This window comes from Dipodomys ordii, unplaced genomic scaffold (assembly GCF_000151885.1).
Source record: "Dipodomys ordii isolate 6190 unplaced genomic scaffold, Dord_2.0 Scaffold3, whole genome shotgun sequence".
In the NCBI taxonomy this organism is placed as follows: Eukaryota; Metazoa; Chordata; class Mammalia; order Rodentia; family Heteromyidae; genus Dipodomys; species Dipodomys ordii.
This window is the reverse complement of record NW_012267219.1, coordinates 11,546,070-11,563,615: the sequence shown is the minus strand read 5'-3', so window position 1 is coordinate 11,563,615 and position 17,546 is coordinate 11,546,070. Positions and strand designations below refer to the sequence as shown.

Here is a 17,546-nt window from a genome sequence, read left to right as displayed (position 1 = left end):
TAGTACTACAGATATTGGTGAAATTAAATGAAGTTAACTATGTCAAAAACCAAGCCAAGGCTTCACCAGTTAGCAGCAGACAAATGATCTTTTATGATTTGAGTAGATCTTTATTCTACTTTTTGTTAAAAATAACGTGAGAAGCACATTGCCAATCTAATAGTTTTAGCATTAATCAATTTCAAAGGGCCATTCTACTGGGGAAAGAATTTATATTTAAGACAAATTAATGGATATAAAAAACTAGTTTCAAAGCCCATGGTGGATCATTGTTAAAGAGTATATTAATAAACCATGATATATAGAGAGAGAGTTCCTTCACAGTTTATATGTGAGGTTCTAAAGTTATTTAATATCCCAGTAGAATTAAGAATAGGAATTATGCTTTGGATAATAGGAAGCAGCAAAGGTTTAGTCTTTGATTTGGGTAGGTCATTTTTAAGATAGGAAAAAGACTGCTGTATACTAACAACTATTTTCAGAACAGGACTCTATTAGCCCTGTTGAGGCATGGTGGTTCACACCTGTAATCCCAGTTCTAAGGAGGTAGACACAGGAGGATCATGAGTTCAAGATCAGCCCAGAGCCCATGAGGGCTGCCTAGCAAGAACCAGTCTCAAGAAACAACAACAAAAAGAATAGTACTTACTGTCCCCAAGTTTGTTTGTTTGTTTGTTTATAGTATTTTTTATTGTGAAAATACCATACAGAGGGGTTACGATTACATGGGCAAGATATCTAGTACATTTCTTATCAAGCATGGTTGCCTCCTCTTTGTTTCCCCTTCCCATTCCTTCCCATACCCCCCTCCACCCCCCCTACCAGATCCTCCCCGCCCCCCCCACCAAAGTTGTAAAGTTCGTTTTTCAACATAACGACTTGTACATCTCATTGTTGCCCAAGTTTTTAAGGTCAATGTGCCATAAAATTCTCAGAACGTAAGGTCAGGGTATGTGAGAAAAATATTAAAAAATAGTTATAAGGATTAGTATGAGCTTCACTATGATTCATTTATAATCCCCCAAGAAACTGGTAATTCCCAACCTACCTTGTTAAGTCTCAGGGGTAGATGAGCAGGTAGTGAGGATGCACTTTGGAAAAAAAATATTGTCAGCAATGGAAGATCTTTTAGTTTATTTTGTAGCTAAAACCTATAAAATAATGTAAGGCTGATGATATTTGATTGCCCTAAACATAAGGTCCCAAAATATATTTCCATATCTAACTAAAATCAGTTCTCAGTCTTATACCCTCAAATGGACAGAGAGTATAGCTCCTTGTTTTATAAACAGGAAAACAGGGATCCTGAAAAGTCTCATAATTCAGTGGAAGCCAGACAGAGGCTGACTGATGGCCTGGCCTCTTTCATCTGGTATTGAGAAAAAGTTCTTCCTGAACTCAAAGAATGTAACTCATGTAGTATGTTTTTAAGAACAACTGAGGGACTGGGAAGGTGGCTCAGTGGTAGCGTGCTTGTCTTGCATGCATGAGGCCCTGGGTTCAATTCCTCAGCACGGTATAAACAGAAAAAGCCAGAAGTGGTGCTGTGGTTCAAGTGGTAGGGCACTAGCCTTGAGCTGAAGAGCTGAGGGACAGTGCCCAGACCCAGAGTTCAGGCCCCACAACTGCCAAAAAAAAAAGAAAAAGAAAAAGAACAACTGATATCTAATATGCTACGTGCTCACTTGAAGAAACTGGGAGAAAAGAAAAAGGGCAGTAGAGAAAAATGCAAGCAACCAGTTGAAACCCACTCCCAAGTTCTCTACATCTTGGGCTCTGACATTACAGCATCCTTAAGGGGAGACAAGGCTAAGCTCTGAGAATACACAGACCTCTTTGCTGCCTGTGGCTAGGACACTGCTGTCAGTGCTTTATGTGGTCTTTGTGGTGTCTTTCTGGTCAACAAAGCATGGATACCCTATATGTGTTCATGTTTCTATAGTAGTTCATTCCAAAACAGCTGGCATGTAGGTTTGTCTTCACTATATAGTCCTTTAAGTTCTCTGCAGTCAGCCATGGTCTATGAGATTCTTTCACAGGTCAAACTCAGATGCTGAGAAAATACATAGGGCGTATACTGGCCTTATACTCAACTGCCAATGAGGCTTGTTGTTTTTTTCACCATATTCACAAAAGAAGAAGAATGTGAAAGAATGTGCAGGGATATGATCTTCTCATAAGAAAATTGATGCTGTAAATACATGAACTTTAAGGTCTTACCTCCCTGATCAAATCACTTTTTTTGTAAGCTGGGTCATCCTGAAGAAGGTAATAAACTCCCAAGTCTCAGCTGATACTGACAATTGCATCCATCTCACAAGCATGCTGAAATCATGAGATGAGGCAGTTTTCTACAAAGTGCATTGCACAGTGTTTGCTATCCATCCATTTCGTTTTTGAAGGATTTCCTACATACCAGACAGTTCGAGGCACTCACAGTCCATACAGTGCAGACAGGCCTCAGGAAAAGGAATGAACAAACAACTCTTTTCCCATTACTATTTTTCTCTGTGCAGTGGTATAAAGAGCAGTCACTCTTTTAAATACCAGAGACCGTTAGTGAAGTGAGGCTCAAAAAAATGTGCTAACTATGCAGAATTCCACCATGGTCAATATTTTGTGACAGTGCCTCCTCTTTCCTAGGCAAGCCTTCCTCTGATGTTTTTTCTGCTCTTCCACAGTGTCAGTATGTATACCTGCATCAGTGTGTAAGGGATGTCCTCAGAGCAAGGAAGCTACGAAATGAACAAGAAAATCCTCTTTTTCCAATCTACGAAAATGTGAATCCGGAGTATCACAGAGGTAGGATGTGACTTCACTAATATTTGAATTAATTCTTCAAAAATATGGTCAATCTGATGGACACTGGTAGCTCATGCTTGTAATCTTAGCTGCCTGCCCAGGAGGCTGATAACCTGCAAGACTGTAGTTCAAAGCCAGCCCAGGCAGAGATATCCATGTGATTCCATACCTCCCAAAAAAGCAGGGTTGAGCTTGGCACTGGTGGCTCACGCCAAGCCAGCCCTGTCAGAAAAGTCTATGAGACTTGGTTTTGTTGGTGGCAGTGGTGGTCATGGGGCTTGAACTCAGGGCCTGGGTGCTGTCTCTGAGCTCTTTTGCTCAAGGCTAGTGCTCTACCATTGTGAGTCATGGCTCTACTTCCCAGGAGACTCTTATCTCCAATAAAATATTCAGAAAAGGCCAGAAGTGTTGCTATGGCTCAAGTGGTAGAGCACTAGCCTTTAGCATAAAGAGGCTCCAAGACAGCATCCAGGCCCTGAGTTCAAGCTCCAGGATCTGGAAAAAAAAAAAAGCAAAGCAGGAGGTGTAGTTCAAGGAGTAGAGCACAGGCAAGTAACAAAGCCAAGAAAGAGCTCAAGCCCTGGTATCAGCAATGAACATAGGGTCCATATATATATACACATATATATATATATATGTATATATATATATGTGTGTATATATATATATATATATACAGCTATTGATAGCTGTATATATCATCCATATCTATCCATCACCCATATCTATATATCATCCATCTGGAAGCCATTAATAACTTAAACAATTAATATCTTAAAGATCTTCTAAACCTCATCAACCACTTCTTCTACACAAAAGGTCCAAAAAAGTGGCAAGAGAGAGGAGAGCAGAGTTGGAGAAGAGGATCCCATAACTGAGCTATAGTTACATGCAGTATATCAGCAATTTTGTTTTCAATGACTAAAAAGATACTGTTCTTATAATTAATTGACAAGAAAGGAATCTCATGCTTCTTTCCTACTCTGGGCTATCAATGAGACCTAAGTTATGGGCTTAAGTGCATGGTGGTGCACTATTGTAATCCCAGCTACTTGGGAGAGATAAGAAGGACAGAAGTTCAAGTCTATCCCAGACAAAAAGTTAGCAAGATTCCCATCTCAACAAATAAATCCTGTATGGTGAAACACAACCTGTGCTCCCAGCTACATGGGAAGTGTAGAAGAATTGTGGTTTAAGACTAGCCCAGGCAAAACAAGACTCCGCCTGGAAAATAAACTAAAAGCAAAATGAGACATGGGCATATCAATGTGGTTGAGCACATGCTTAGCAAACATGAGGCTTTGAACTCAAACCCCAGCACTGCCAAAAAATGAAGAAAAAGAGAAAATAAAAGACTTCTTACATATGCCTGTTGCCAATGAGAAGGAGCATCATTTTAGCTTTCTATTACTGCCTACCAGAGTCCTTAGTTTCTTGCCATGAAGACTGATATCTACCCATAAATCAGGTAATATTTTTCTTTAACAAATATTTCAGATCTATCTTATCCATCCCTAAGTGATCTCAGAACATTTTATTTGGTTTTCTCTACCATCTATACCCACCCCTTAACCATACACTAATCTACAAAGCACAAATAAGGCGCTACTATTTAGAGGAGTCTTGTATAAATCAGATAATCCTTTTGTACTTTAAATAATTACTCCTTAATTTGTCTGTATAGTAAATTAAGGGTTTTTTCCATGTAAGATCTTTAAGAAGCTACAGAATAGAAGGAACTCAGGGGAATCTTAGAGTTTTCTTTGTCTTGTTTTGACTTGATTTTAGGGTCTTTTTTAGAGTAATTATGGGCATGTCTGAAAGAAACTAACAATGAGGTAAGGAAAAATAACCACTATCCTAAAGGCTCGGATTCAGAACCTAGCTCCAGGACAACATTAACAAGCTGTACAACTTTGAGTTCATTACCCTGCCTCTCTGGGCCTGTGGGACAGATAAACATCAATGGTCCCCTCCAGGTATGATAATCTATGTTCTAAATGGAATGATAGTCCCATAGAGAGGTGGTCATTCTGTGCCATATGAGCTTTAGTCATTTCTGTAGTCTCTCCCATTTGAAGTGTTTACAAACAGAACAATTGTGATACACTCTGCTGAAATCTCTGATAACATTGTCCTTCCTTTCAGATGCTGTCTATTCAAGGCATTAAGAATGTACTCAGAGATCTCCTGGATAAAAAAGAAAGAAAGAAAAAAAAAAAACTTTCCCTGTGTGATTTCTGAAGAAAAGTTGCTTCATATCTTGCAGAGATGCCAGCTATTTCTGTTGATACTATGTATAATTTATTAAGCTGGAGAATGTTAAGAGAATTTATGTAATTTAAAGGTAACAGATATTATTGTACATAGTTGTATTTTGTAGTTTCTCCTGTAAATATGTATTTTTCATAATGTTTAATATGAAGCTTTATATAATATGATTTTTCCACACTCAAGTGCTCATGGCTTGTTCTACATAAGCTAATGTAACCTGTATGACAGGACTAACTGGCAAAATGGCCATGAATCCCTTTGGCCATGTTTCTCACCTGTCTTGATAGCCTGTGGAAAGAATAAAGGGTAAGACAAACGAAAGACAGTGGGTGTTATGGCTAGCTTTGCTGTACTGCTGTCTCTTGAATATTGGGATCCAAAGAGGAGCCAGATTCTATTAAGATAAATATAAGTTGTTGTTTTTCTTAAGAAAAGAACTAGACCTGCAGATATACCTCAGTGGTAGAATGCATGCTTGCATGGGTTCAATCCCTACCACCAAAGGAAAGGATTAGGAGACACAAAAGGAATTAAGCAACATCCAAACTGAGCTAAATCACTGAGCCTAAAGATGTTGCTCAATCTCTTTTTTTTTCCAGTTGGATTCACAACCAAGTGATTGACTTAGGGTCAGATAACTTGTAGTGGAAGTCCCTACTGGAAGATGAAGTCTTGGACAGAAAAAGATGCCAGCAGTAGTATATGAGTCCATGTGATAAAGAATTCCAGTTGTACTTCTAGAGGGAAAAATAACATACAAAGCACTGTCCTTAGAGCTTAGAGACCACTTTGCTGCATCACAGTGTAGAATCACATCTGTGCTGTGGTCTGGCTTGCATAAACACTCTGGGCTTTGTCTCACTGCCATAGTCTGCATTCCTGGAAAAGTCATACTTGATTTGTTTGGGTTTTTTTTTTCCTTTAAAAGAAGATGGTGGTGGCAGATTATACCCACATTTCATTAAAATATCATGTGGAGTGAACCAAAAAACATTGCAGTAAAAATGAAAGCTCAGTGGTCCTTGGCACAAAATTTCCTAAAAGTCAGGGAAGTCAAAATGTCAAATACTCACTTAAAGTTGCATGTATCCTACCAAGCTTATCTTCAATGGTGGTGCCTTATTTTGGTTAAAGCAATATTTAATGAGACAGTAAATAGGCATTGTGTATATCAGGTTGGTTGTAAGAGGTTTCCTGAGGAAATTCTGTAAAAACATCTGTAAGGAATCCTTGTGGCTACCTGAAATAATGAGCTGGAGATTTCTGTCTTTAATGAGAGGTCACATTTATTGACCTCAGAGCTTCATTTGCAGAAAGAATATAACTCTCTTCAAATACATTTTTTTTGCTCCATACCATAGATTCCCATAATATAATGAGTATAATGGAACTTAATAATTCAAAGTCCTTAATTATACCTAAAACTGATATTTATAATTGTACAAATAAACATTCCAACCTGGGATGTTTTTCTGGGAATTATTTGAAGTTTATTAAGTAGCAGGACACCTTATAAGCAGGAATTGTAGAGTATATATTCTTGTAGAATTGTAGAATATATATTCTTAGTTTTGCTGGGCCAGGGTTTTGTGAATGAGAGTTGGAGGTGATGGTTCTATATCAGAAAATGAAATAGATCTTGTAGAATGAAAAGGAATATGAGTAAGCATGACAGAAGTACTATAGGGAAACAATAAGAGGTCAGAGATTTAGGAGATACGGTGTCTGTAAGAAATCACTTTTCCTATACTAAAGAAGGTTGCATCTCAAGGATGTAGTTCAGACCTGGTACACACAAAGACTTGATCTCAAATCAGCACCACAGAGCAACAAAATAAAACAAAAGCAAGAGGAAACCAAAACATCATTTTAAACCTTAATGTTGCTTTCTGCAAAGCACATAGCACATTAATACCTAGGAAAATAAACTTATTTTCGGCTTTTCAGTCATTCAGAAAAGTGTTTGTAAGTTCCTGCAATGTACTAGGTGCTGTTCCGACATCTGCATGATTTTATTCCCATAAAACGCATGTGTGGCAATCATGAAGTTAGGGTTGTAGTGACTGCTTTCAGTCAGTAGATGAGAGAATGAGATAACCCAGCCAGACTAGTCTAGCAGTCACTTAAGCAGCAAGAGAGAACACTGCTTCACTAACAAACAACTGGATTCAGAAGAGAGAGCAATGAATTTGACCCAAAACAGAGATGGTTGCCTACACCTCTGCCCCTAGTAAATAACATCCACATACTCTGCGCACGAGAGGAGGAATCACAACTAGAGAACTGAACGGGACAGGGCATAACTGTATATTCTTTTCAACTAATCCAGGAAAGGGTGATTCCTACTCTATGCCTAATTGAAATCTCCTTAGCAACAAATATTTTTGCTACCCCTTCTGTGTCCCTAGAAGACTAAACACCTAACCCAGTTGATCTGTTTATTCAGGTTTCACAGAGGGCTAGACTGGGAATGTAGCTCAGTGGCAGAATGCTTATGTAGAATGCACAAGGCCTTGGGTCCCACCCCCAGCATCAGAAAATAAATTTAGGAGAAGGAGGTAAATGGTTGCCTTGACATTGAGCTCAGTTGGGATGCTTGGCTGTCTAATTGCCGCATGTGGCTGTGCTGCAGTAAACACTCCATTTCCTGTCTCGCTGGGCATCCTGTCTGCACACCTGTGTGGTACACTTTAATCATCAACGCTTCAAAGTGTTTCTGAGCTATTAGATCTTGGGTGAGTCTGTCTTGCATCTTAATAATTATTTATCCAAGTTCCTTATAATTAACTCCTTTAATCTCTTCTCATGAAATCAATTTTATCTTATCATTCTGATCTTCTCTGGAAAGCAGCCAGAGTTTCAGCTCTTAAATCAAGAGTTTTCAAAGACTCCCATCCCTGTCTGGGCTTGCACTTATTTGTCCTAAGTAACTTTCCATCTCTTAAGGGTGTAAGTCCCACTGTTTGACCTATCTTGGTATTAAATATGTTCACTTTACCAGGTGAATGTGATTTTTATCTTCTGCTCACCTTACTCCCTTATAGCCACTGGTAGAATGCCAGAGCTTCTCCTGTATAGAAAATAACCATGGCTTCATTTTTAAATACTGACCTGCCTACAGTGTAGAAGTTTGGGGTCAGTTTTATTTGGAAGGATCCTTAATTAATTTTGTTGTTACCTCTTGGAAGAAAGCCCAAATGACATGAGAAAATAATATGAAGCCATTCAGCAGATGTCCAGCAATACAAAAATAGGGCTCACATGTTACACTTCACACAAGTTCTCTCCTTACCCTTCACAATAAAGTAGCTGCCATATACTAAATTCTCACTCAGCCCTCTGGGAATTCTTTGAGATCGGAATCTTGAAATCCTAATGTTATATATGAAAGCTCTACAGTGCTCTAGAGTTGTCCTTCAAGCACAATGATCAGATCAAACCTGACAGAAGCTCAAGGACTTTCTGGGTTCCATTTCATTAAGGGAATGAAAGGAAAATAATCAGTAAAGACAATAGCAAGAATTAGTGATCTTCTTTCCCATAGAATGAGCAAACTTTCAACCTCATTCCTGAGGTCAAAGCAAGAAATGCCACATCTGTCCAAATGCCCTGAGGATCTCTAACTAGAGATTCAAAATCATATCAATGGTATTCAAAGAATGTTTCCTACCATAGAAAACTAAGCCATGACAGCAGAAAGCAAGGAAAACGATGCAACAAAGGGCAACTAGGAATTGAACCAGACAGCATCAAGAAGAGAAAATGGTGTATGTCTTTATCTTATTTATTTCTTTATAGTTATTGTTATTATGTCTTGAGACAGGATTTTTCTAGGTATGTCAGGCTAGCTTGGAACTCACAATGTTCCTGCTCCAGCCTCCTGAGTGCTGGAATCAAAATGTCATCTTGCCTGTGTGTCCAGACTGTTCTTTGAAAATCGTGACATATATTTCTTATTAGGGTATACAGATTTGAGTATCCTTGAGCCAAAATTCTAGAATTCAAAATGTTCCAGACTCCAAGATATTTTGAGCACCAACATGACAACATAGTGGAAAACTCCATCCCTGACCTTACAAAACATTCAGAATCAAAACACAAGCACACTAAAAATGCTGTGTAAAATACCATCACATATGTTTAAGAGGTGTCTAGGAAATATAAATTAATCTCATGTGTAGACGGGTCTCATCCTCCAGAGATCTCATTATATATATGCAAATATTCCAAATCCAGAAAAAGAAAACCAAAATACCTCTGGTCTTAGGCATTTCAGACAAAGGATAATCAATCTGTATTGTTTTTATTGGGGATTCACTGACTATTTGGGACACATACTTAGTTGATTAAGCAATTGAAGCAATTCATTTGATTTTTGAATTGACCAAGTGTGACTGTTTCCTGAGTTTTCCATTTCATACACATCACCTTAGATTCTTGTAAAATATATTGCCTAAGAAAAATGTTTGGCCATACTTGTTAAAATTCAGGGTAACGTTTGATGCATCCATGATAGCGGCAAAAATCTGTTCTGTTCTAAAAATGCTTCTAGCAATGGAAATATTTCTAGCTAAAAGAATACTCTTAACTTGTAGGGAGGCTCCATGGAAATAAATGCATGTAATTTTGTTAAGATTATAGATACATTCATTAAATAAGGAAATTGTTGGTGAATGTTCCTAAAATAGAGCTTTACGTAACAGAAATAAAGATACATTAAATGATTTACCAAAGATTATTTTTATAGCTTCTATGCCAATGCACATGATCTTATATAAGACACCAAAGTAAGTTATTCAAAACTGTGAATAATGTCAGACAAATGCAATGTATCCCTCCTAGAATAGTTATAAGAAGGATTAGTTATGGCTGTTTTCTGACTCAAATCTTCCCCCTGACAGCAAGATTTGAGTTAGGTTTGAGATGTTGTATTTTAATACCTGGTGTGTAAGCAAGCATCCTACCAAGAAAGAAAGAATGTCCTACTGGCTTTAGCAGAGTTGGATAGCATCTAGCTGCAGGCAAATAAAAGGGTCTCCATTAGTATTTATGTGTTTCCTGGTCTCAGCCACACCAGCAAGAGGGTAGAGTGCGCCATTGCTCTTGATTGAAGAGTATTTGACCTCTTGTCACCCATGTGACATTCAAAGATCAGAATTAAGCTTTCATGTCTTTTCCATTCCTACTTTGTAGATCGTAACTCATATACATCCTATGTGTACTTTTCTGAGTGGAAATTGCTCCTGGACTAATTCTTTGGGTGTGAGATAGAGTCTTAATAACTCTGATGTCCAATGAAATTCTTCCAACTGTTCCTTGATCAGTGTAAAGCATAAACATATACTGTAAATAAATCCTTTGACCAAATGTATTATGTTCTATAATAGAGCACTTTTTATATTTTAAAGTCATTTATTCCTTCTCCTCAAATCTGGTTAAAATAATAGTACATAATTGTATTTTTTCACCCTGTAGCAACAACCCACACTATTCTGTTTGTAATCAAGTCCACTTGAACAAAGAACTTCATTAGCCCTTCTGTTTAAATTGTGTATTTGCTTAATATATTTTCATATTTGCAACTGTGGTTAATATATATATATATATGTATGTATGTATGTATTATCTTGTACCCATCCTTACCAGGAATAAAACTGCTGCTTTTTGGAAGAGAGTGTCCTGTCTTCAATTCATCTGTTTCTTCCATTTTTGCCATCCTCCAAGAAGAGGATAAAAGTGAGTGCTTTTAGTATACATACTATCAAAGAGAGGATGGAAGTAACTTTTAATAAATGAGAAAAATCTTGTAGGCCATTATCATGAAGAGCATGGTTGCTTTAATATCAACACTACAGATGTTGTTTACCCAGGGCAAATGGCATATAATAGACTGTCCAGGTGGCTATCTCCAACGAAAAGCTTGTTTTCAGTTCTTTAGTTCATTAGTACTAAAATGTCATTGATTACTGAAAGTGCTGGTACAAGCCATCCTGGACGGATGACTGTGATCCCCTCACAGACACTTCACACTTTGATGGACCGCATGACATTTGGTGAAGTGCTGCTGAATTTATTTCCAGAACTATGACTTTGTCCTTTTGCCTTTTTTCACATTCGTTTGAAAGATCAGTGTCCTTCACAATGTCAGTATTTTTATTTTTCTAGAGCAACATATGCCAGAAACTTTTGTAAAAGCTATATAATAATAGGCCCATATATAAAATAATTAAACCAAAGCAATCTTTTCTAGAACAGGTTTGGATTCAAATGATTAGGTCAACAAAATAATTTGACCTATGAGGTTAGGCATTTTTTTTCTCCCAAAGTAACTGTTTGATGGAGTTTGGTCTTAGGAAGAATATGATGGGCTTAGTAGTAGAGTGCTTGCCAAGTCTGGTCAAAGTCCTGGTTGAGCTTCGAAATATAAAAGAGAGAAAGGAGAAGGGAGGGGACAATAGGTGCTGGGAGGAGAGAGGAGGAGAGGTGGTGGGAGGAGAAGAGAAGAGAACACAGCAATTTGAATCCAGCGCTCTGCAATTTTGCTAATGCATCTTCCACAATCATAAAATATTAGAGCTGGAAAGATTAACTTGGGTTCGACAAAGCAACCAGGACACAAATGTAAAAAGATTTTAGGGAAATATCCAGAGAGGAGACAAAAATAATAGTTTTTGTCTGCTCTGTTAGCATTCCCCACTGCCAAGCTTTCATTCCCTTTCCATAGGATGTGGGCAGTGTCTCTGTTCTGGCTACTTCATGGTATGTAGCAACAGAACTGCAAACTTTTGGGATGGAAGATAAAATGTGTTCAGGTCCAGGCAGCATCTGAAGAGGGAGCCAGAAGTATCTGAAGGTCACTCAAACCTAAGAAAGGACTTCTCTTCAGCAAAGAAAAGATTGGGAAAGGCAGAAGACAATCACAAGGGAGAGGGAGCAAAGGACAAGAAATGCTTTTAATGCTTGTTTGCTGCAGTGCCAAGAATCAAACTCAGGGCTTTAGCACATTAGGCAAACACACTACTATTGAGCATCACCCCCCAGCCCATAGGACAGTTTCACATGAGCGCCTATTACAAATCAGACACAGTGAGCAGCTCCTTGCTTTATAATATTTCAAAGCCAAATCTAATTCCGACAAGAAACTCTAACTTACCCTGTTCAACAAAGAAGAAGAATGTCAATATATCTGAGCACCAGTAGATAATAACATTTAATAAACATTAGCAGTTATTACTGTGCACCCAGCTCTATTCTGTACTACATTACCTGCATTGTGGCATTATATCCTCTCTAAACCCAAGAAACTGGGATTATTATTCTCATACTATAGATTAAGAAGCTAAAGCACTTAACAAGCAGATGGCCAAGCTTTACTTTTAACAAAGTAGGGTAATTCTTTTCCATTGCCTACTGTTTCATGAGGTGGAAGAAAAGTGGCTTACATGAAAAATGAGGGTGTGGGGGAGAAGCATGAAAATGTGGAAAACATGGCTCAATTGACAGAGTATCTGCCTAGTCAACTGGAGGCCTGAGTTCAAATCCTAGTAGTGCCATATGCATATACAACACACACACACACACACACACACACACACACACACACACACAGAGTGTTGATTAATTAACATAGGAGGTCATTTCATCTTCTAGTGACTTCTGCAATTTCTTTCATCAATACTTTCCAGAGTTTTTGTTGTTCTTGTTTTTGTCTCTTTTTATGCTATGCTGGGGGTTATATCCTAACCTCTTACTTTCACTCATGACTTGCACTCCGCCTCTTGAGCCATACCTTCATTTCTGGCTCTTTACTGGTTAATTGGAGATAAGAGTCTTCTGCATTTGCCTGCTTGGGTTGGCTTTGATTTAGGACTTCAGATTTCAGCATCCTGAGTAGCTAAGGATAATAGCGGTGAGCCACCAGCGCCCAGCTTCATTTCAGACTCTTATCTCTGGGACTGTGAGAAAAATCAATTATTATTGTTTAAGCTATCTACTTTGTGGCACTTTGTTAAGGTAACCTTGGAAATCTAACAAGATTGGTTTGTTTGTAGACCAGTCCTGGGCTTGAACTCAGGGCCTGGGCACTGTCCTTGTGCTTTTTTCCCCCTCAAAACTAGCATTCTACCACTCAAGCCAGAGCTCCATTTCTGGCTTTTTTTGGTAGTTAATTGGAGTTAATAGTCTCACAGACTTTCTTGCCAAGGTTGGCTTCCAACCACAATTCTCAGATCCAAGCCTCTTCAGTAGCTAGGATTACAGGCATGAGCCACTGGCACCAGGCCACAGATTGTTTTTAAAGATAATAATAATGATAATGGATATTCATATTGGCTAAGTTTTTCTGCCATGACAAGAACTCTATAATGCACTCTTTTCAGTTCTTTTTTTTTTCTTTGCAACACTGTCCTTACATGATAGCATAATGGGGCTCCTAAAGATGTTCACATCCCAATCCTTAGAATCTGTACATATGTTTAATATGAAGTTTACAAATGAAATTAAGACTGATTGAAATGGGACATTATCCTGAATGATCTGGAGATATCCAATATAAACACATGAGTCTTTAAAACTTGACCAGGGGAGGGGGAATATAAAGAGTGAATCAGATTTGGGCCCAATTTTGTAAAAAAAAAAAAGCTGAATTTCAACAGCTTTGAAGATGGGGGGGGGAGGGAGAGGGAGGTGAGCCAAGAAATGAAGGTGACCTAGAGAAGATGAGGAAATGCATTTTGTCCTGGAGTCCCACAGAGAATACAGCCCCCAGCAGCCTAATGAGGACTATTTGGGAGTCTGACCTCTTAGTATGAGAAATGAGTGCATACCATTTGATAGACAAAGAAACTGAGGTTTAGAGGGTGAATATAATTTACTAACTTGTAAGGGATAAAGCCAGGTCAAAAAGTGAGGCTTCCTTCCTCCCTGCTTTCATGTCTACCACAATAATTTTAGAAACAAGTTCTAATTCCTTTTACCACTGTGGCAATCTTTCAAATATTTGTAAGAAGATATATCGTCCTTTAGACTCCTGTGGAGAAAAAAAAAAGTCAATTTCTTCAACTAGTCCTCAGATGAGTTTCCAGTCTCCTCGTCATTCTGAAAACATGGCACCCGCGCTGGACACGGTGCCAGCATAGCTCCAGCATCATGTTCATGATTTCAATCAATCTTTTGCCAAAGTGGGAATTATAACCCATAAAATTTAAGCAATATTTTTGAGTTAAAAATGAAGTGATAGTTTTCTTATATTGACAAATTGGCTGTGAACTTAATGTTCCTACAAAATGAGTCACTTGAGTTGGAACATTAATTCATTTGAGCAGCGGTCCAAATCACTCTGTGAAAAGTGTCACCGCTCTGTCCCTACATAGCTCATCCTCAAGGAAGTTGCCAAGCACATGTGGCTCGTTCCTGTTATCATAGCAACTTCGGGGAAGCTGAAATCTAAGGATTAAGGTTCAAAGCCAGCACCCCCCCTTAGGAAAGTCCATGAGACTTTTATCTCCAATTAACCACCAAAGAGCCAGAAGTGGAGGCATGGCGTAAGTGAGAGAGCTTCAGCCTTAAGTGAGAAGACTAAGGAAGAGCAGGATGCCCTGAGTTCAAATAGAGAGCTTCAGCCTTAAGTGAGAAGACTAAGGAAGAGCAGGATGCCCTGAGTTCAAATTTGGCCCTGGTACCAGCAGCTCAGGCTTCCCTTCTGCCTTCCCACACAATTCTTACTCCCTTGAGGAACAATCCTTGGGCCCTCAAGAGTCACCTAGATCCTTGTTCTACCCAGACAGAAAAATTATTGCTTGAGACTGAAATCCAATGGGACTACATGCTTCACATAAGAAGCAAAATCTTTATATGAAAATAAAGATGGGAGACTGAGCCATCAGGCTTAAGAGTCCAATAAAACCTGATAGCATATCAACAATAGGCAGCAGAGATCAAAGAACACACCCATCTCAGAGACTAATATTAACATTTTCTGAACCAGCCAAGCTAGAGCCAAATGGTAGAGCATCTGCCAAGCAAGGGCACACAAGGCCCTAAGTTCAAATTCCAGTACCAGCAAAAAAAAAAAACATTCCTAACCAGCTGCTAAACACAACCATATTAAAAATTAAACATCTTATAACCCTACCACTTAAATTACATTAAATGTTAAGATGATAAATAGCCAGAATTTATTGGTGTTTAATAAATTTTACTATTATAACTGATCAAGTTTATTTCTGTTGACTGTGTCTGCATGATTGCAGTACTATATAATTGTGCTACTGTATATCTATCTCTTCCCAACTCCAGGTTCAACAGTGTCATATGGATAGCTTTCAACCAGCAATAGTGGGAGTATTTATTTATACCCCAGAAATCAGCAAATGCTACAAATGAGAGCATCCTCTCACCCCTGGCTGCTTGTCAAACATTTCTCAGCAGTTGGCTTTCCTACCCCCATCCTGAATGTACACAAACACTGTACCCCACACACCCCCAAAAAGCAGTAAGTTTATCACTCACATCATTTTATCCAATAATCATAAAGGGCACAGTAAACATTTTATAGGGTTTTTAATCCCCTTCTTTTAAACACTTTTTGTGGGGTTTGGAAGATTTTATTCACACATTTCTACTTCATCTGTTTCCTCTAAATTTCAGAGTCAATTTGAATTTTATAATAACAGAGGGTTGGCTTTCGGATCTGCTATCTCAGAAAATGGAATTTCAGGAACTAAAGGGGATAGTGTATAGGGTGTGTTTGTATCTCTTGGTCTCTGATGTGTGGGACAATACAGGACACCTGGGACATCCCTTCTCCTGAACTACCTTTTCTTATTCTGGTCCTGGGCCTTGAACTCAGGGTGTGAGCACTGCCCTTGAGCTTTGTTGTGCTCAAGGCTAGCACTCTACCACTTGAACCACATGGCCACTTTCGGCTTTTTTCTGAGTAGCTTATTGGAGATAAGATGGACTTGAGACTGAATTCCAATGGACCACATCTTCAAGTGAGAATCAGATCTTTATAAGAAAATAAAGATGCAAGACTGAGCCATCGGGTTTAAGAGTCCACATTGCCTGGGCTGGCTTCAAACTATGATCCTCAGATCTCAGCTTCCTGAGTAGCTAGGATTACAGGTGTGAGTCACTGAACCTGGCTGAACTACCATTTTTAGTCATGAAGCCTGTGAATTAAAGGAATATTGAAGTTTCTCCTAGTATCCTAACTTTTCTATCCTCAGAACTTAATCAAATTCTCCAGTTTGGCAGCAGTTCCTTTCAAAATGCATTTGGGATGTTGAAGAGCTATTCTTTTATTTAGGTAAAGTGGTTACCTGTTTAATTATTAGGGTCAACGCATTTCTCATTTTTCATTGGTAAAATCAAATACAGGCCTTGAGGAGAAGGTGTGACTCAATGATAAAACTTGTGCTTAATATACTCAAGGCCCTCAATTATGTACTTAGCACCAAGAAATTAGAAAAGAGACAGAGAGAGAGAAAGAGAGAGAGGGAGAGAGAGAGAAAGGGAGGGAGGGAGGCAGGGAGGGAGGAAAGAAAGAAAGAAAGAGAAAGAAAGAAAGAAAGAAAGAAGGAAGGAAGGAAAGAAGGAAAGAAAGAAAGGAAGGAAGGAAGAAGGAAGGAAGGAAAGAAAGAAAGAAGGAAGGAAAGAAAGAAAGAAGAAGGAAGGAAAGAAAGAAAGAAGGAAGGAAAGAAAGAAAGAAAGGAAGAAGGAAGGAAGGAAGGAAAGAAAGAAAGAGAGAGAGAGAAAGGAAGGAAAGAAAGAGAGAGAGAGAGAAAGGAGCGAGGGAGAAAGGAGAGAGGGAGGGAAGGCAGGAGGGGAAAGGAAAAGGAAAGGAAAGGAGAGGAGAGGAGAGGGAAGCAGAGGAGAAGGAAGGACATGATAGTACTGGTCAGAGTCTCTGTTTAGAATTAATTGTCCTTAAGGAAAAGTCTTGTAAGGTGGGATAATATAAGCAGTTGAGTTCGTCCTTCGGCTTGCTGGAAAAAGAAGAGGAGCAGGAATCATAAGGTTAGCAGGAGAAAGAACAGAGTTCTTGCATATGATCTATGATCATCTATCAATATGAATTTGAAAATCAGACAAGTAACCTAGAGTGTTCAGGTTACTTGGAGGTCCAAGTAAGGAAGACTGGGGATTAGGGAGTATTAATATAATTAATATTCACAGAATACATATATTATGCCAGAAATTCTGTTAAGCACTAAGCATGTGTACTTCACCACTTACATTAGCTAAATGGCCCAGAGGAGTAAATGCTATTATCAAAGTATCTTACATACTTACATATCCTACTAAGGTTTAGGCAATGTCATTAATAATCCTATATAAGATTTAAACAAACCAAGTTCCTGGCTTCCACAGGAGTTTTTTTTTGTTTTTTTGGGGGGTCCGGTCGTGGTGCCTGAACTCTGGGCCTGGGCACTGTCCCTCAGCTCTTCAGCTCAAGGCTAGCGCTCTAC

At 38.7% G+C, this 17,546-nt stretch overlaps 1 protein-coding gene across 2 annotated transcripts in view; it reads left to right on the top strand.

Annotated features, from left to right (window-relative positions):
* The window catches only part of Ptprb (protein tyrosine phosphatase, receptor type, B), a 110,321-nt gene extending 99,575 nt beyond the window's left edge, over positions 1 to 10,746 (top strand). For both annotated transcript variants that reach the window (XM_013021373.1, XM_013021383.1), the window contains 3 exons: positions 2,682 to 2,802; positions 4,951 to 5,745; positions 5,818 to 10,746. In XM_013021373.1, the coding sequence (XP_012876827.1) occupies positions 2,682 to 2,802; positions 4,951 to 4,973 (144 nt within the window). In that variant the 3' untranslated portion in view covers positions 4,974 to 5,745; positions 5,818 to 10,746. The remainder of the gene's footprint in view (positions 1 to 2,681; positions 2,803 to 4,950; positions 5,746 to 5,817) is intronic.
* Positions 10,747 to 17,546: the final 6,800 nt, after the last annotated feature.